Below are 17,149 nucleotides of genomic sequence, written 5' to 3' on the forward strand. Positions count from 1 at the left end.
ATGGAATTTATGTTATCTAAATGCTTTATCTCCATCCGTTGGTTCCTTAATTCATATTCCTTTATACTATTATTGACGACAAAGTTTGGTAAAACAGTGAATTAGCCTACGTTAAGATCATTTAGATTACAAATCAATAAGTAAACCAACCGGTTAAAAAAAATTAAAATATTAACATTAGGGTAGAGATTTTTATACGAAAACTCTGTTTCATTGTAGAATAATGAAACAGAACACACTTCTGTATAACATATTCTTTGTAACCAGTCAGCATGGTTAATGTACAAGCCAATATGAACATCTTCCTTAAAATGCCTTACTGACAGTTGAAAAAATAGAATGCTTTGGATGAGCATTTCAAGGTATGAAATCATAACATGAAGCGATCCACTGTTGGTTTTATTTATATCACAAGATGAAAAGGTGATATTATTTCAAGCTAATACTTTTCTATATGAACTCAGTATGCATTTATCCAGCACAACAGGTGTGAACTTTCGCCTAGTCTGACCACCATATTTTTTGTATTTATCTAGTATAAACTTCGTATATGTTGTTACGGTAACTTTGAGTATTTTTCCTGCTTATTAACTAATCGTCAAGTGTGTGCAAAATCAGTAAATAAATGAGTTTAATTCGGTTTCTTGGACATGCTTTTAGAGAGTCAGTAAATCTACATCCGCATTAGTCTTCTGAGTTCTTACTTTTTAATTTAAAATCTGATAAAACAATGTTTTATTATTGCACAGAGACATTCCCCTCACGGGAAGTTTGCGCTTCTCTAGATAATTCAGACTAAGTGTTGGTGACTTCATAAACTAGAGACTTGTCATATTTTAATTTGATGATTTTTAGTTAAAAGCACATAAAAGAGAGAGAGACCAACCTGTAATCCATTATTAACTTGATTTAGACGATAAGAGCGAGATACTGAACTCAAATTGGATGAATAGGATAGTAACGATTCTTGACTCCGGCTGTAAAAAACAAAATATGAAAGAAATGATTTTTGCAACCAATTAAATAAGAACTAAATTTCAACAAGGATAAACTATTTTAATACAAAAATCCATAGAATTTTATGAAAATTGGTTTCGAGAATGACAAGTCATTCCCGTTATTCTCAAGAAGCACATCACAAATTTAAAACAAATAGCCATCACTTGTACAGATTTCCGCTCACTAAAATATAATTGTTAAGTCTCAGGAAACATAAGACTTTTAGCGTGGTAGCCTTAAGATTTCTCAACTCAAAAATGATTTACACTGCAAACTGATTTAATTTACACAACTACTAAAAACTAAGAAGCGCTCTATGATTGATTTCTTTCAGAATTTAACCCCTCGATAATATGTATCCATAACTCCACGGTGGATCGTAATAAGGACTTCCTAGTAAAACTCGAACCCATTGAAGTTCAACTACATTGGTTGTGAGACACATATTGACAAAGACAATGACTAATGATCGTGCAAAATATTGAGTTAACTAGCGTTTAAAATACGGAGTATTAGGTTGAAATGCAAAGCTCTTACGCCAAGGCCTGGAAGTGCTGAGTTCGAACCCTAAGAGGCCGTGAATATGCAATGATGAACCACATATAGAAATAAGACACACATCTAATGCTACATTACTTTTAACAGTTGAATGCCTATAGCTATTCTATGATGTAAACTATTCTAAAAATGTAGGATTTCGTCGATGACATCAAGATTTACAGGACTAACATATTACCATTGAAACATCAAAATTGATGTGAGCTATTTGTGACAACACACATGAATTTTTCGTGATTAAGTACACTGTGTTTAGCTTCAAAAGTTTAAATAAAAATAACAAAGTCGCAATTAATTACAATAAAAGATTTACACTGCTAAAAGCAACAAGCAATGAAAATCTAGATTCTAAAAAATAAAACTGTCCATTAAACATGAAGTGTTGCAAATAAATATGTCTGTAAAGTATAGCAATATTTTAGAAGAGATACACTCTACTATGAAATGATTGGTAGTTAATGTTTCATAAGGACATATTAATCGCTGCATTCAACTAGAAAAATACATATTCTTATGCTTGAAAACATGCCAAACGTCATTTATTTTACGAAGCAAATCGCTTCAACAGTTGTGCTAGCGAAACATTCTTCTCATTAAACGATGAAAAGTGACACGAGAACCCATCATATATAATGATATTCTCTCTTTTTTAAGGGAGATGTGATAAACAGTGTTTAACGCATTCTGCGTAAAATTGATTAAAAACAACGGAAACTACTGTTTTAAAGATAATTAGGCTGGTACTATGTCAAGTCCACATAGGTTATTCTAGCCTCTGGACAGACCAATCTATTCATTCTTCTCAAGCCACATTTTTACTTTGTCACTTATTCGCTTATCAACCTTGACTTTTTATGTAAGCGTATGTGTGCGCATTTCTTATCTTACTCATCACATGTCTGTAACTTATTTTTGTTCAACTAGAAATATCAATTCACGCTTGGCTAAACTGAGTTGGCTCACTCACCTTCTCCATTATGCGTCATTTTGTTTTGCTTCGCTATCTGATCAACGACTGTACAAAATATACAGATTTAAAACTTCATTCTCGTGTTTGACTTATTTAATTCTGTTATTCACTAACACGATTTAAGTCGATGATTATATACGAGAACAGTCAGTATATTTCAATAACAAACAGCAAAGATCTACCTGGAGTCAGATACCCGGGCCACTAAAAGCTCTATATCCAAAGTTATATTAAACATACCTGTACTACAACGAATCAATTCTAAAAGAGAATTCAGCTTATGGAGATGGGAATAAATAATTGGCCGTGGATAGCTTTTTATCAACTAAGCGAGACAAAACACTAAATGAAGAGTAAATGAAAAACTTTTTTAATCAAGGAAAGTTGTGCCAAACCAGATGATCAGAGGTATATTTCTGAAAGACCCTCAAAAGGCACATGCACAATAACTATAGCACTGATGTATATATGACTCAACTTGGAGGGCTTAATAACTATTTTAAAATCTCTAAATAAACCAATCATCAGAAAGTGATATGAAGACAGAACTTTATTGTCTTAGAATGCAAAATTACGATTAATAAAGAGACAGTTAACCATATATGTGGACAAGGGGAGATATGAACACCACGATTTCAGTGAACGTCATGAAACACTTATTGCGGAAACTTAACGTGTAAGTATTACGTTTGATAGCAAAATTCATTACCACATTCTATGTTCAATGATACTTTTTTAGCTAAACCTGGAGAGGAAGAGAGAGGAAATTGAAATGAAAAACGTAGTAGAGGTACACATGACCGATATAATTCGCAAGAAATAAAAAAAATTGAAGGATGAAAAGTACGTTGCTTAACTTAGTGTTTGATGCGAGATGCAGGACTAGTGCAACTGCTCTACTGAGATTGATTTCGGGCCATGACATACGTCTCAAACAATAAATTATTATCTCAGGGGTGCCAACATGGCTCATGCCGACAATCACTGACTTGGTGAATTGATGCCACATCTTCCAACTTACTCTTATGTGGGCATTAAGGTGTAGGGATGGACGATCGCTAGTAATGCACTTTGCATGTTTCAATAACTTTGATCGTTTATGGTTTATAACCTTATCAACCGAGTAGCGATTTCTGTCTAGTACTTTACGCCTAACGCCATATGCCCTGACATGGCCAAGGGTGGAAAGAGTCCACTCTTCATCTCGGAATCTTCTGTCCGGTTTGGCTGGTGTTAGTGTCGCACTAGGTCCCAGAGCAGAAGCATTACTAATCCATTGGATTCTCTTAACCAGTCGATTATGTGTCGTTAGACCAAAAAGCTTCATCAAAGTGATTAGAAATCGGTGTGGGGAACGACGCCCATTCGTCATCTCCGCCTAAGCCCCGACAGATTCCAGCCCAGATGTAATCAGGGATCAGTTCTACAATCATTTAGATGATACTCTCAAAAAACATCAAGCTGGAAAGACATTGTAATGCTAGCCGGAAATATAAATGCTCTGATCGAGAGTCAAGGTACTGAGAAGCGTCGTTTAGGTAGCTAACGGGGACTCATTAGCCACAGGTGGAATAACAGTAGACGCCTCCCGCAGCTTTGCACAGACCACAAGACTGCTACTCCTTTTGGAGTACTTATCTGGGCTCTGATCATGCCCTCGTTTGCGTTAATCATAACTTACGTCGCAGTGGTTAACAAATTTGTCGTTCTAAACCGATTGATGCAACCAAATTGATTACAGCTTACATTAAAACCAATTATTAAACCAAACTAGGTTCAAGGTTAGCTAACTTCCTATCAACGGGATATCGATTAAATTAAAGCACGTTCCGTGCAGGATTGTGTTGGGGCACACTGATTGGCTATTTCTTAACGAATCAGAGCTAGCGGATGCTTAAAGAAGACTATGGAATCTTCTTACGTGAAAATCATAGATATATTAACGTTTTTCGTATTTTGATTCTTACTTACATTCAACCTTGTTATTTAGAATGTAATTACGTTCCTGTTCAACATTGTTCTGACTTGGGGAAGTACTGTCCAAGAATGCTAAGCAATAAGAGTAGTTCGGTCGTAAAAAGAGAACATGTAACACGTCCCACCGAAAAGTATGGATGAGCACTGTTTGCATTTGCCTGACGCTATGAAAAATGGCGAATGGATTCGCTAGTGGCTTAGCTAAACATCTCTCTTGTAAGCACAGAGCTTTTACAAGCTCCTTATAATTCATCGAGGCACGTCGGTCTACCCCAGCTAACAGCGAGTTTAACGACAGACAGACGTTCTTACGTACAGAAATTGCGTAAAGTTTGCGTAAAAACCGAGAAGCCTGGTGATCGGAGCACAATAAAGGATTAGAAGCAGCGGCTTCATCTGGCAATCACGAAGAGCTCTTCCAACTCATCCGAGACACTGATAGCAAGAAGTCTAATGTGAGAGAAGCGATCTGTGATGCTGATAGGACACCGATCAATAGCATCCAACAACGTCCTAAATGATAGGCAGTATTCTTCGAGAAACAGTCCAGCTGGTCTACTGGCTCGGAAATATCAATAAGACTGTCCTGTTCTCTAGAGTTGATGAAAACTGACCCACCAAACGAAGCAGGAATCTGCAAGTAAATCCAACTCCTGAAGTGCATAGATCACCAATCCTAGATGACTTACAACTGCTCTTTTTTAAAGGAGGTGGCGAACCTCTTGTCAGAAGATTGACTGAGTTGCTTACAAAAGTTTGGGAATTAGTTTCTCAATACCCTGGAATGAGAAAATAGTCGTCCCTATCTTTAAAAATGGTTCACATTACCTATGTAACAACCATCGGGGGACAAGTTTACTTTCGATTGCGTCCAAATCATTAGCTTCCGTCATACTTCGTGGACAGTTTTAAGCCCATGAAAGACCGACTCGCAAGGAGGCTGGCTTTCGATTTTGTCGTAAATGTATTGATTACATCATCACCATCTGCCAAATATTAGAACAGCGTCATACCTGATGTAGGCCAACAATGGTTGTGCTTTTGATACTAGGGCTGCCTTTGATTTGCTAGACAGGACTTTTTTCTAGGATTGTCTATTGAAGGAGAGTGTACCTGAGAGGTTTATTCACATTTTGAAGGCCCCATATATAAGCACCTCAAGGCAGAGTGAAGACATACAACCATCTCTTTCCATTGTTTCGTCCAAGTAGTGGGGTTAGGTAGGGTTATCTAACCTCACTGTTTCTCTCCAACTTCGCTATTGATAGCGTTCTGGAAACAGCTCTGATGGATGTAAATAGTGGTGGTGTTGATCTGTTGCCTGGAGGAAGATTTTTCAACCTTGAGTATGCGGATGATATTATCCTTCTGTGCGATAGTACTCAAGCTATAAGAGTCTCAGTTAATCAGTATTTGTGGGTACGGCATGAGCTTTTCACCTTCTAAGTGCCAAGAACTTTTACAAGACTAGCAGGACCCTGTGCCTGCGCTCACTCCTGATAATGAGCAGTTATAAGTAGTCGAGAGTTCTGTGTATCTGGATAGCTCTGCAGGTTCTGGGTGGTGGCGTGAATGGTGAGACCAATTTACGTAAAGTAAAAGTCAGAGCAGTTTGTGTCAATCTGGAACACCTCTGGCGCTTTTGTTGTGTTAGCATGGTTGTAGAAGGCCGAGTTTACAACGTTTCGGTAAGAGCAGTTTTGCTCCACGCTTGCGAAACCTGACATCTCCAATTTGAAGACGCCAAGCAACTTTATGTGTTCCACTATTGTTCTTTTCCGAAATATTACGGACATTCAGTGCCAACATCATGTTATTAATACGGAGGTGTAACAACATGTGCTCGAATACTGGCGACAATTAAACTGGTGTCAACAGCTCGAAACATCAACCTCGATAGCTTGGTTGTGCTACGAATGCCATGCTACGGACTTCCACGTTACGCTTTATTTGCCGACACTGGGACTGGTTAGAAAAGTGGGGACAGTCCGTTTATAACATGATCCTAGGATACAAAGGAAAGTTGCACAGGGCTGGCATCTGTCGGTCCTTCATGACTTTCAGGTTGGGATACAAGAGATGTTGCAACTCAGTGGCATGGGATGTCATTAAATATGGCTTAGAATATAAACCAATGTGGATCCTGCTGTAATTTTCTTTGACTATATTTCAGAAGTGAGAGGAACTTCCTTAACTGGAAGGATTCCTTGTGACTGTGCTTTTTACAACTGAAAGGTTTCTCCCACCATAAACTACACTTAACCACTTTTTTTACTTATTTACTGTTTTTCATTACATTTACCTTCCTTTCTCTATTGCTTCACAATCTCATTTTCTTATTTTGTGACATATTTATTATGGCATTTATGTCTACTAATATTTGTTTTTAAATAAATAAACAACCTCAACGGTAATCAGTTGGTGGTTTCCGTATCAGAAAGTGATGACCCTGATATGATAGGAGGTCATAATTCGAGGTTCTACATTGTGGGCTGACTTCGATTAAACAATATAGAAAAACTGGATGAAATGGACAGATGTTTCATTCTAGTATTGGGATCCTTAGTACTGAGAATCCACGACCCAACCAGGAGTCGAAACACAAAATTTAGATCTCGCAGCGAACAATCGATTGTTAGATCAATTCTAACTGTAAGCAGTACAAGATGATGAGCAACTTTCATCCATAGCCTTAGTGATACCTTTCTCACTCCTCACAATATGGGTTCTGACAAGGACTTTAGAAGTTCTCAAAGTCGCCAGTAAGTAAACGATTATTGTTAGGATGGAGGGCATATGGACATTATTCAATTTAGAGATTTTACATGATAACTAGTATCTGGCCACGATCCATGATGATACGGTTTCGATTAAGAAGAAAGGACTGTCCAATGCCCCCTAGTTTCCAATGGATCTCCATCTAATTCAAGTTTAGAATTTAAATTGTTTTCGAGCACATTTACCTTACTGACAACTCAAAATTTGTGTGCAAATACTTGGCTGCTAGTGAGTACATCGAATTGCATTTCTGATCACGGAACATGTCAGAAATTTACGGCATATCTCATCCTGTATTCTTACTTATACGTTAGAAATCATTATCATGAAGTGAATATTTCAAAAAGTATGTTCTGTTACCCATCAATTAATAGTTGAAGGGGCAATATACTAACAGATGCTAGAGAATTCAGCTCAGGTAATCAATAAATATAGAATCCAAGCTTAATATATAAACAGTGTACCAACATAAAATAACACCACATAAACTTGCCGAGTTTGACTGTTTTTTGATGCATCAAAACCAGATGTGCGAAATTCATCCTTACTACCGGCAGGTACAACTTTATTAGCGGCTGCAAACAAGCCATGATTTGGTTTACAAGTAAAATATCTATGCAGAAAAAGTTTAAAAGTATAAGACTTTACAATACTACCGGACTTATTACATATTAATACATTTAAAATGAATAACAATATTGTTGCTGGATACAAAGTCTATATGACCGAAAAAATGACCTTCAATAAATAAATAAAAATACAGGATGACCGGGCTGTTATTAGCTTTGGTGATGAAAGACAAGCACATACTCACTTAATGTCTTAACTGAATAGAAAACAGGATCAAATTAAATAAATGTTAGTGAATCATACAGAGTGACAAAGCTTACCTAAAGCACCAACCCACTGGATAGATTATGTTAAGGCTGCTTGTAATGTGAAGCCCTAACATAGTTATGGACATATTAAGTAAAAACTCACCTTCACAGTGACCAGTCAATAACTATCAGTTACTTAGGCACTATAGGCACAGAAATTCTCTTTGACATCAGTTTATTTTAACACCCTAGAAAGAAATGATCGCAAAGACAGTCTTTTAGCATCATGTTTCAAAATGTTTATTGGAGGCCCCATTTCTCTTACTAAGTCCCAAATAAAAAGTCTCATTCATCAATGGAATAGTGGCTAGAAAACTAAAACATTTTCGTCCCATCTAGTTCCGCTCGGGGAACCGATAAGTATCAACAACACAATATATGTGACTTAAAGCCCAGTAAACAAACCTGAATTTCACAAATAAGTCACTTAATTGATACAGTAGAATCATGCTAAAAAAAGACCATTTTTAGTATTTTAGAATAAGCAATATCTACCTTTCGAATAGTGCAGATAACCTTAAACTAGAGATAGTCAATTTTGTCTTCTAACCGGAGCACAAGAACAGTATTCCATCACAATATCAGTTGACTTAAAAGTTGCATAGAGCACTGGGTGCATATTTCTAGCAATGATCTACTGGTGTCAGATAAGTATATATATGCTCAAAATCAGTTTTCAAGTTCCTTCATCAGATACCAATTTTATCAAGCAATCTGAGGAAATATCAGGCAGTTTCAATATAAATCACTATATTCTCTGAAACGATCCCAAAGTCCCCTGGTGCATATATAAACCATTACCTTCACGCCAACTTCTTATACTATATCCATTTATAATGAAATATAATGTTTGACGGTTTGACTAATATCTAATTTTACAGAATTATCACAAAAAGAACAGAATAGCGTACCGTACGCCAGAAACTGAGCCATCGTTTTTCCCAATAGGGCTATCCAACTCAACACCAGCCCATTCACCAACAGCAAACTCTGTAGGCCCAAGATATCTGAGGATACCGATTCGACCTCCAGAAACCTGAACATGATCACCGATTTGCAAAGTATTTCGCCCAGATGCACAGGCAGGAGAGTTCACTAGAGACACCTTGGATGAACAGACACTATCGACATCTAAAACGCTGTTTTGTTTTGATTGATTGTCTGGCACTTTATCAGGAATTGTTGAACCAACCTAAAATATTAGGAGCAAAAAATACATAAACTTGACGACTTAGTAATAGCTCATAACATATGTTCAATGCAACAAAACATTTGGACAAATCCAAGATACAAAAGCACTAAAAGACAGATTTATCCATATCATGAGTTTGGTAGCTTCAGATGACTACAAATTACAGGAAACTTTACAAACCTTTAACTTACAGGCTTAGTCATATCTGCATACACGGGATTAAAAAATGTACCATAACCAGAAAGTTACATCAACTTAAGACCGGATTGCAATGTCATTGTAATATCCTCTAAAATAAATTGAAGGGAATTTAAACCGCTAGTTATTCACATGAATAAATCAGAAGTCCAAATTGAGATTTAGGTAGTTATACTAGTTTTTGAAATTCCTACAATTGAAGAACATATGGAACTCAGAACAACTTTCAACCAATATCAAAGTCAAAATCTTTAATACGAACGTCGAGGCAGTTCTATTGTACGGAGCTGAAACTTGGAGAGCTACAGCAAACACCATCAAGAAGGTACAAGTATTTATAAATGGTTGTCTACACAAGATACTCAACATCCATTGGCCGGATACCATCAGCAACAGCCTTCTATGGGAGAGAACAAACCAGCTTCCAGCTGAAGAGGAAATTAGGAAAAGACGATGGAAATGGATAGGAAATACGTTACGCAAATCATCAAACTGCATCACGAGGCAAGCCCTGACTTGGAATCCTGAAGGGAAACGGAATAGAGGAAGGCCAAAGAACACATTACGTCGGGAAATAAAAGCAGATATGAAAAGGATGAACAATGACTGGAAAGAGCTGGAAAGGATTGCAAAGGACAGAGTTGGATGGAGAATGCTGGTGAGCGGCCTATACTCATTCACGAGGAGTAACAGGTGTAAGTAAGTAACTAGTTTTCAAAATATAAATCACTATCATGACTAAAATAACCTTTTTGAGTCTAGCTATAAAGCTTCAGTAAGTCACTTACATAACGCTCAGCTGTGGCATTCAAGTAGCGCAACACGGTGTTCTTGTGTTTTTCAGCATAAAACTACACGTCGTCATCAGACAACCATAGTTTCTTTATACGACCACTAATTTGTGCGACTTCAAGACAACAATTTTATCGATACAGCCAGCAAAACAGACGTTCCATATATTTCCTACCATTTTATAATGCTGCTATACCCAATAACTTCAGCTGCTTAGAGATCGGTTGCCGCGTTGTAAGTCCAAGGACCACGCCTAATTAAGATGAGTGACATCAACACAATAAGTACAGTCTAGAGTCTAGTATGTCTATTTTTTACTACTGATACTACTAATTCGCAAACCTTTATATTCCCAAAATTCCGTCACTCTATGATGATTTGACGGTAACTTGAGCCTATGCGCATTTGCGCTAGGTGTTTTATTGATTATGATTGACTGACCGAGAGCCTAGTATGGAAGCCAGCACTTTTATTAGTTTTTCATGTTGTTCAAGTTGAAACACTTTAATTACGAACCACCCGTGTTTACTTATATTTAAATATGATTGTATTGACATTTCATAGCTAGTAAGATTGAGATTCATGCTTTAAACACACTCATGACTCTCACTATAAAATGATAATATAAGGATTCTGTTCCGATCTATGGCTGAGCGATTACCATCCAACAAAAGCTAACCCTGCGTTTACGACAAGCCTGGCTTTTTTGAAGACCAGACGTTGGGATGATTTGAAATCGGACAAAAAAAGCTTTATAATAATGACTAAAAAGAAATGTACCTTTGCACGATTAAAATGTGATCATATGTGAGTTGGACTGGTCTACTACCACTCAAACAAAATGATCACGGAATCAGATGCTAGACTAATTCAGGAGAGCAATGTAAACCATAGGGTCGATTGTTGCACAACTCCCATGTTTGTTACGTTTAACCCAACGAAAATGGCAACTAAGTAACCTCCTGATAACTAGGGCCCTTCAAAACTTGATAGCCCTATAAGTGACAGAACACTGTGAAAGTTTGACCTTAGCCCATTTAAATGTGTAGTGAGTAGCTAAGTAGTATGCAGAAATGAACTAATACTGGTTTATCGACGGATCGAAAGACGTATGGCTATAAAGTATTTGACACCATGATCAACAAGTTGAGCCTTAAAGTCCCATCCAGGTTCGTAAAGACTCTGATTGAGTGATTGCAGAAATTTTGGCAATCTGACTTACTTTTGAGCAGGATTCCTCAAGTAGAGGGTTTGGTGCAAGTCTGACATTACCACGCTTAGAAAATATTCCATGCAATGGACTACAAGTGAAATACGTCACACCATCGACACAACCATCATTCTTTCCACAAGGTGAAAATAAATTTACACCAATCCACACTCCACTGGCAAACTGCGTTTCTCCGATGAATTCTATTTTACCTATCCGCTGCGTCCCAGGACCGACATATACAACATCACCAACTGTAAATTCTGTTTGTCCCACATTTAAAGTCTCTTGGTCACAGTGACTCATTCAGCAAACTAGATGAAAAATGCAAAGATCCAACATCAAGGATAAACAAGAAGTATATCAACCTTCAAGTTGATGCGTCTCTGAGGGTCGTCAATTTCATAATAGTTCATTTCAACAAAGACTTATAGATAATTTGTCAGTCGATTTCTCCTCGCTTCAGAACATGCACTAGACTTCACAGGGTGCTATACATCATATATATCGTATGGTTAGCCTAGTCACTTCCCTTTAAAGACTTTCCATACGAAATATGGTTTAAATGTCATTAGTCTAATATGATCATAATTACTCATTATACTTTAGATTATTAACCACAAAATCGCAATATCGAGAAGGCGTATAGGCTTCGAAGTTATCCAGTCTGAGCTTTTGACGACACTAGGTAGAGCAGTCAATGTTATTTTATAAATGACCGTCAACTTCAGTTGGTCATTCAGTAATAAAGGCAAGTTGTGAAGCTCTTTAGTTTCTAATATCTCGTTTTTCTGTTGTTGTTGCTGAAAATATTTTCGTCTCTTTATAAAATCTCTCTTGACAATCGCTAACAGATAACTAGAACCAAAAGATGCCACAAATATTCGGAGTTCGACAACGCCTTATCCAGAAACATCTATAATCGAAATATGCCAAACCAGTCAAACCAGAAGTCAGAATTAAAGAGGTTTGATGATATATTTTATAAGCTATCGATATATTGAGAAGTGATCAATCTAAGCTGGCTAGCGGTTGTAGGAGAAGTTTAAACCCAACGAGTTTGTCGTTGGTAGACACTTCTGATAGCTTGCTATGTTCAGCGGCTTCTGGTCGTCTTCCTTTACTATTATAGGCCATATGTTACAATATAAAAATAAAAATTTCCATCCATCGTAAACTCCGTCGCTTTTTATATCTCTTCCAGCCATTCTGGAAAAGAAAAAGAAAGGATACGTAAGTGCATGTCGAAGTATACTCGTACGTGCGTTAAGACACAAAATGGGCGGAAAAGGAAAATAAACTCATAAATATGCGTTTCGTAAACATGCAATAGCGTAAAAACGACTTTTGCAGAATGGCTGTTTTGGGTTTTGTGAAAAAATAAAAGCATACACAAATAAGCAGGTTTATTAGCAACAGAACGTTTTTCGAAATGAAAATATATGAGAATATTAAAAATAGTTTGTTTTTGAAACAATACAAAAAATATCGGAACGAAACAGTGTTATGTAGTGCTTTACGTGCAGTAGTCGTTTAGGTGTTCTGGAAACCTTACTCTTCTTCAAGAACGCGTTCTTTTTAGTCGGTTGCCAGATACCACCGAGGTGATTGTTGATTATCGGGTGAGGTATCATGATTGTGGAACTTGTGTCTTCCAGTTGAACCGAAGGATGAAATCGACATGAATAGGGTTTCCTTTCAAATACACGGCTTTGATGTAATCGATGTTGATCCTATCGTTAGTTCCGTTCTTATCGATTATATAGTAGGTTCACGCGGAAGTACTTTGAAGGGTCCTTCGTATGCTGATTCGAAAAGTCGTCGATGTGAGTCTCGACGAACGAAGACGTGTGTACTATATCCTAAGTCAAGTTGAACGAAAACATCAGTTGATGGCGGTCGAGTGGAAACAGGTTAAACTGAACGCATTGCGTCTGTAAGTTCGCTCGTGTAGGAGGTTAGATCCATATTCATTGAAGAAGATGAAGGATTTACGAATTCTCCTGGAAGTCTGAGTATCGTTCCATAAACGAGTTCAGCTACAGTGTATCAAATGTCAGCTTCCACTGCATTGCGAATACCTAGTAAGACGAGTGGAAGAGCGTCGGCCCACTGTGAAGCGTTTGCAGCTGATAGCAAAGCTTTTAGTTGTCGGCGAAAGCGCTCTACCAACCCGTTTGCTTGTGAGTGGTAGGCAGTCTTTCGGAAGCGAGTGATTCCTAAAAGTGTGGTCAGACAACGGGAAATCTGAGATTCAAACTGATGTCCACAGTCTGTGGTGATAGTTGAAGGGCAGTGGAAGTTTGCTACCCATCGTTCGACGAAGGCGTGGTCACTGTTTCAGCAATGATATCCTTGATAGGTACTGCTTCTGACCACCGAGTGAAATAGTCTGTGCAGGTTAAAAGACAGGAGCATCCATTTGAATCCGGTAAAGGTTCTACCAAATCCAGATGAACATAATTTTTAATGAGCCCAAGGGACATTTGTTGTGTCTGATCACTTTAGATTTCTGGCAGCTTACACAGGAGCGTGCTCACTCCCTCACATCTTTATTCATACCAGGCCAGCAAAATCGCTCTGCTATGAGCTTGATTGTTGCACGAACACCTGGATGAGAAAGTTTGTGCAACGTATTGGAGACGTTGAGTCTATAATGTTTTGGCACGATTAGACGATCCCTACCTGTAAATGTGTCACGTAGTGAGGTTTCCTTACCTGTTCCCATCTGTTTGATGCGCAGTTTAAGGATTGTTGACGATAACTCGTGCTGAAGGTCAGTGTCTTCTTCTTCAAGCTGACAGAGTTTCAGAAGGTCGATTCCTTGGAAACTGTTCAACGAAGATATTCGAGACAAGGTGTCTGCGACTACATTGTTTGCTCCAGAAATGTGTTGAATATCTGAAGCAAAATGTAGTCCAGTTGTTGAGACTCTCGAGGTGAGTACTTGTCTGAAGATGAGATTCATGAGAAGGTAAGAGGTTTGTGATCGTTGAAAAGAGTGAATTCCTGGTTCTTTTAAGTACCGTGCCGCACAGTACATGGCTAGGAGTTCCCCATCGAATGTGCCTTACCTCGATTCAGTGTCTAGCAACCGTCTCGAGAAGAATGCCGAAGGTTGCCAAGAGTGGTATACCCATTTTTGTGAGACTCCTCCGATTGTTGGGTGGGATGCGTCTACTGCAATACTAATGGGTGCTTCAGTGCCTCGATGTGCGAGTTTGGTTGCCCTTGCGATAAGTTCCTTAATTGTGAAGAATGCTTTTCTCTCGGTTTCGTCCAAATTGATGGATTTCGCATTTCCACGAAGTTCGTCGGTTAGCAGTTTCACAAGTGACACGCAGTTTGGCGTGAACCGTCCATAGAAACTTACAAGGCCGTTAAACGTGCATAATTGCTTGATGGTGGTTGGTTCTGCATAATTCTGAATAGCCGCCACTTCGAATCTAAGAGATCGTATGCGTTGCGCTTCAATGGTGCATCCGAGGGAATCTACAGAGTTGTTGCCGATTCAACATTTCTGAATGTTTACAGTCAAAACACGCTTTCATAGTCATTCAAAAACAAGGCCCAGATGCTGGAGATGAGATTCTCTGTTTGAACTTGCTACCAAGCATTCATCAACATACGCATGTACGAAGTTGATACCTCGAAAAACGTCATCTATAAACCTTCGGAAGGTCTGGACGACATTTGTTAAGCCGAAGGGCATGCGCGAAAACTCGTAGAGGTCGAAAGGAGTTATGATGTCGGTTTTAGGAATGTTGCCAGCCACCATGGGTTTGGTTATACGATTTAGCCAAGTCGATTTTCGAAAAATGTTGGACCTTTCAGTGAACGTGAGGTAACGGTTAACGATCAGTAACATTTTTCACATTCAATCGCCGATAGTCTCCAGTTGGACACCAGTCGTTGCTGTCGTTTTTGACGACCATATGCAAGGGAGATGCCCATGGACTGTTTGATGGCCGAATGATTCCTAAATCCATCGTGTGGTTGAATTCGTTTTTAGCCAACCGCAGCGTTTCGAGAGCTAGTGGGAGCGCTTTCGAGAGTACAGGTTGTCCTGCAGTCATGACGTGATGTGTAACATTGCTGGTTATACATGTCGATTTCGGTTGCGTTTGGTGTATCTCGGGGTACTTATATAGTATTTATTGTTAGTACGGATCGCTTTTGTGCCTTAATGTGACTCGGGATAATCTTCAACTGGAAAAAGAAGTTACACAAACAGATAATTAACTATTTCTATCCACTAACCTCCATTTTCACGTGTCGATGAGCAGTCCATGGTGTTGTAGTAGGTCTATACCAATGTGTTCGTGTAAGTCCATATTAGAATAAACATACTGTTACGTCCAAATTTTGCTCGTTCCAGTTATTGAAGCACGGACTATCTATCTACTTGCAAATTACGAACCCAAATTAACAACAGAACCAAGCTCCAATTTAGATACCAAATTTATTCGTAATTCACAAATAATCGACCAAATGTCGTTCTAACAACAATAATTACAACAATTACAAAACAAACCTTCAATTTTGTAGGTCCCCGGAGCAAAACTCACAAATACCAAACCAAAGACAAAGAGAGCACCGAAATACCAAACCAAAATGTCCGAAATAATTATATAAACAAACAATTTCAAAAGTTAAGTAAAACGATTACATCCAAAAATACAGTAAATTATTAATGTACAATAAAAGGTTTTAATCCGCCAAATGTCTTCAGTTCCCCCGTAACACATACCACCAACCATATGTGGCGATCTGTTTGCTGTTTTCCTCCCGTAAGTTTAAGACCGGTTCGTTCAGTCGGTAGTTGGGTTCCGCCAGTATCGATGAAGTAACGAACTTTCGTAATCACATCAGTGACGTATAACAGATGGCTATGTTCGCTGGCTACGGTTGCCGTTAACGCGGGCCAGCTGGGAAGTTTCTCGAGACATTTATCGTGTCGGTCGGTTTGCAGTTCGGAAAATTGCAGAGTTTTCTGCAATTGTGAGATGATTTTCCTCATTGATCATGACACTAGCACCAGTCGGGGTTATCTGTCTCTCGTGATCTAGAGAAAGATTGTCTTCATGAAGCACTCCGTCAGGGGATTCGGGAGCGTCTATGGTTATGAAGAATACTAAGGTAACGTGTCAGGGTATGACAGAGTTCTGTAACGTCGTTTCCCGTCGTTCGAGTTTTTTCGACTGAAAATACCTTGGCGTTAGAACTTCTAGTGGTCTCCGGAATTCCGTCGATAGATGCAGCCAGCTCGCCTACAGAGTCGTTTTGAGGTGAAACAAGCACTGTCTGCACCTGTTGAGTAAGCTTAGACAAGAAAAGTTGTCTAAACAGGCATTCATCGAAAGTCCTCTCTCATTCTTAACATGTCCGTTGCTGAGCCATGTTGCAGACCGATGTTACTGAGGAGTTGACCTAACTTTTGTCGATAGGTTAGATCTCCACACATAAGAGTAGCCTTTCTTAGAGTTTCGTAAGGTTCCGAAACATCACTAGTGAGCATACTAGTTGTGACGTACCTGTTGAATTAGCGCGGTAGTGCATTTACTACTGCGACGAATTGCGCACGTGGGTCGGTCAGG

At 38.5% G+C, this 17,149-nt stretch overlaps 1 protein-coding gene across 2 annotated transcripts in view; it reads right to left on the reverse strand.

The window, feature by feature from the left end:
• Window positions 1-11,917, reverse strand: part of CLIP1_1 (CAP-GLY domain-containing linker protein 1) — a 57,727-nt gene extending 45,810 nt beyond the window's left edge. For both annotated transcript variants that reach the window (XM_051219329.1, XM_035729422.2), the window contains exons 1-4: window positions 11,565-11,917; window positions 9,072-9,352; window positions 7,776-7,895; window positions 887-977 (exon numbers count right to left, since the gene is read on the reverse strand). In XM_051219329.1, the coding sequence (XP_051066423.1) occupies window positions 887-977; window positions 7,776-7,895; window positions 9,072-9,352; window positions 11,565-11,858 (786 nt within the window). In that variant the 5' untranslated portion in view covers window positions 11,859-11,917. The remainder of the gene's footprint in view (window positions 1-886; window positions 978-7,775; window positions 7,896-9,071; window positions 9,353-11,564) is intronic.
• Between the last annotated feature and the right edge of the window lie 5,232 nt (window positions 11,918-17,149).

The sequence above is a fragment of the Schistosoma haematobium genome, chromosome 4, assembly GCF_000699445.3.
Source record: "Schistosoma haematobium chromosome 4, whole genome shotgun sequence".
Classification (NCBI taxonomy): Eukaryota; Metazoa; Platyhelminthes; class Trematoda; order Strigeidida; family Schistosomatidae; genus Schistosoma; species Schistosoma haematobium.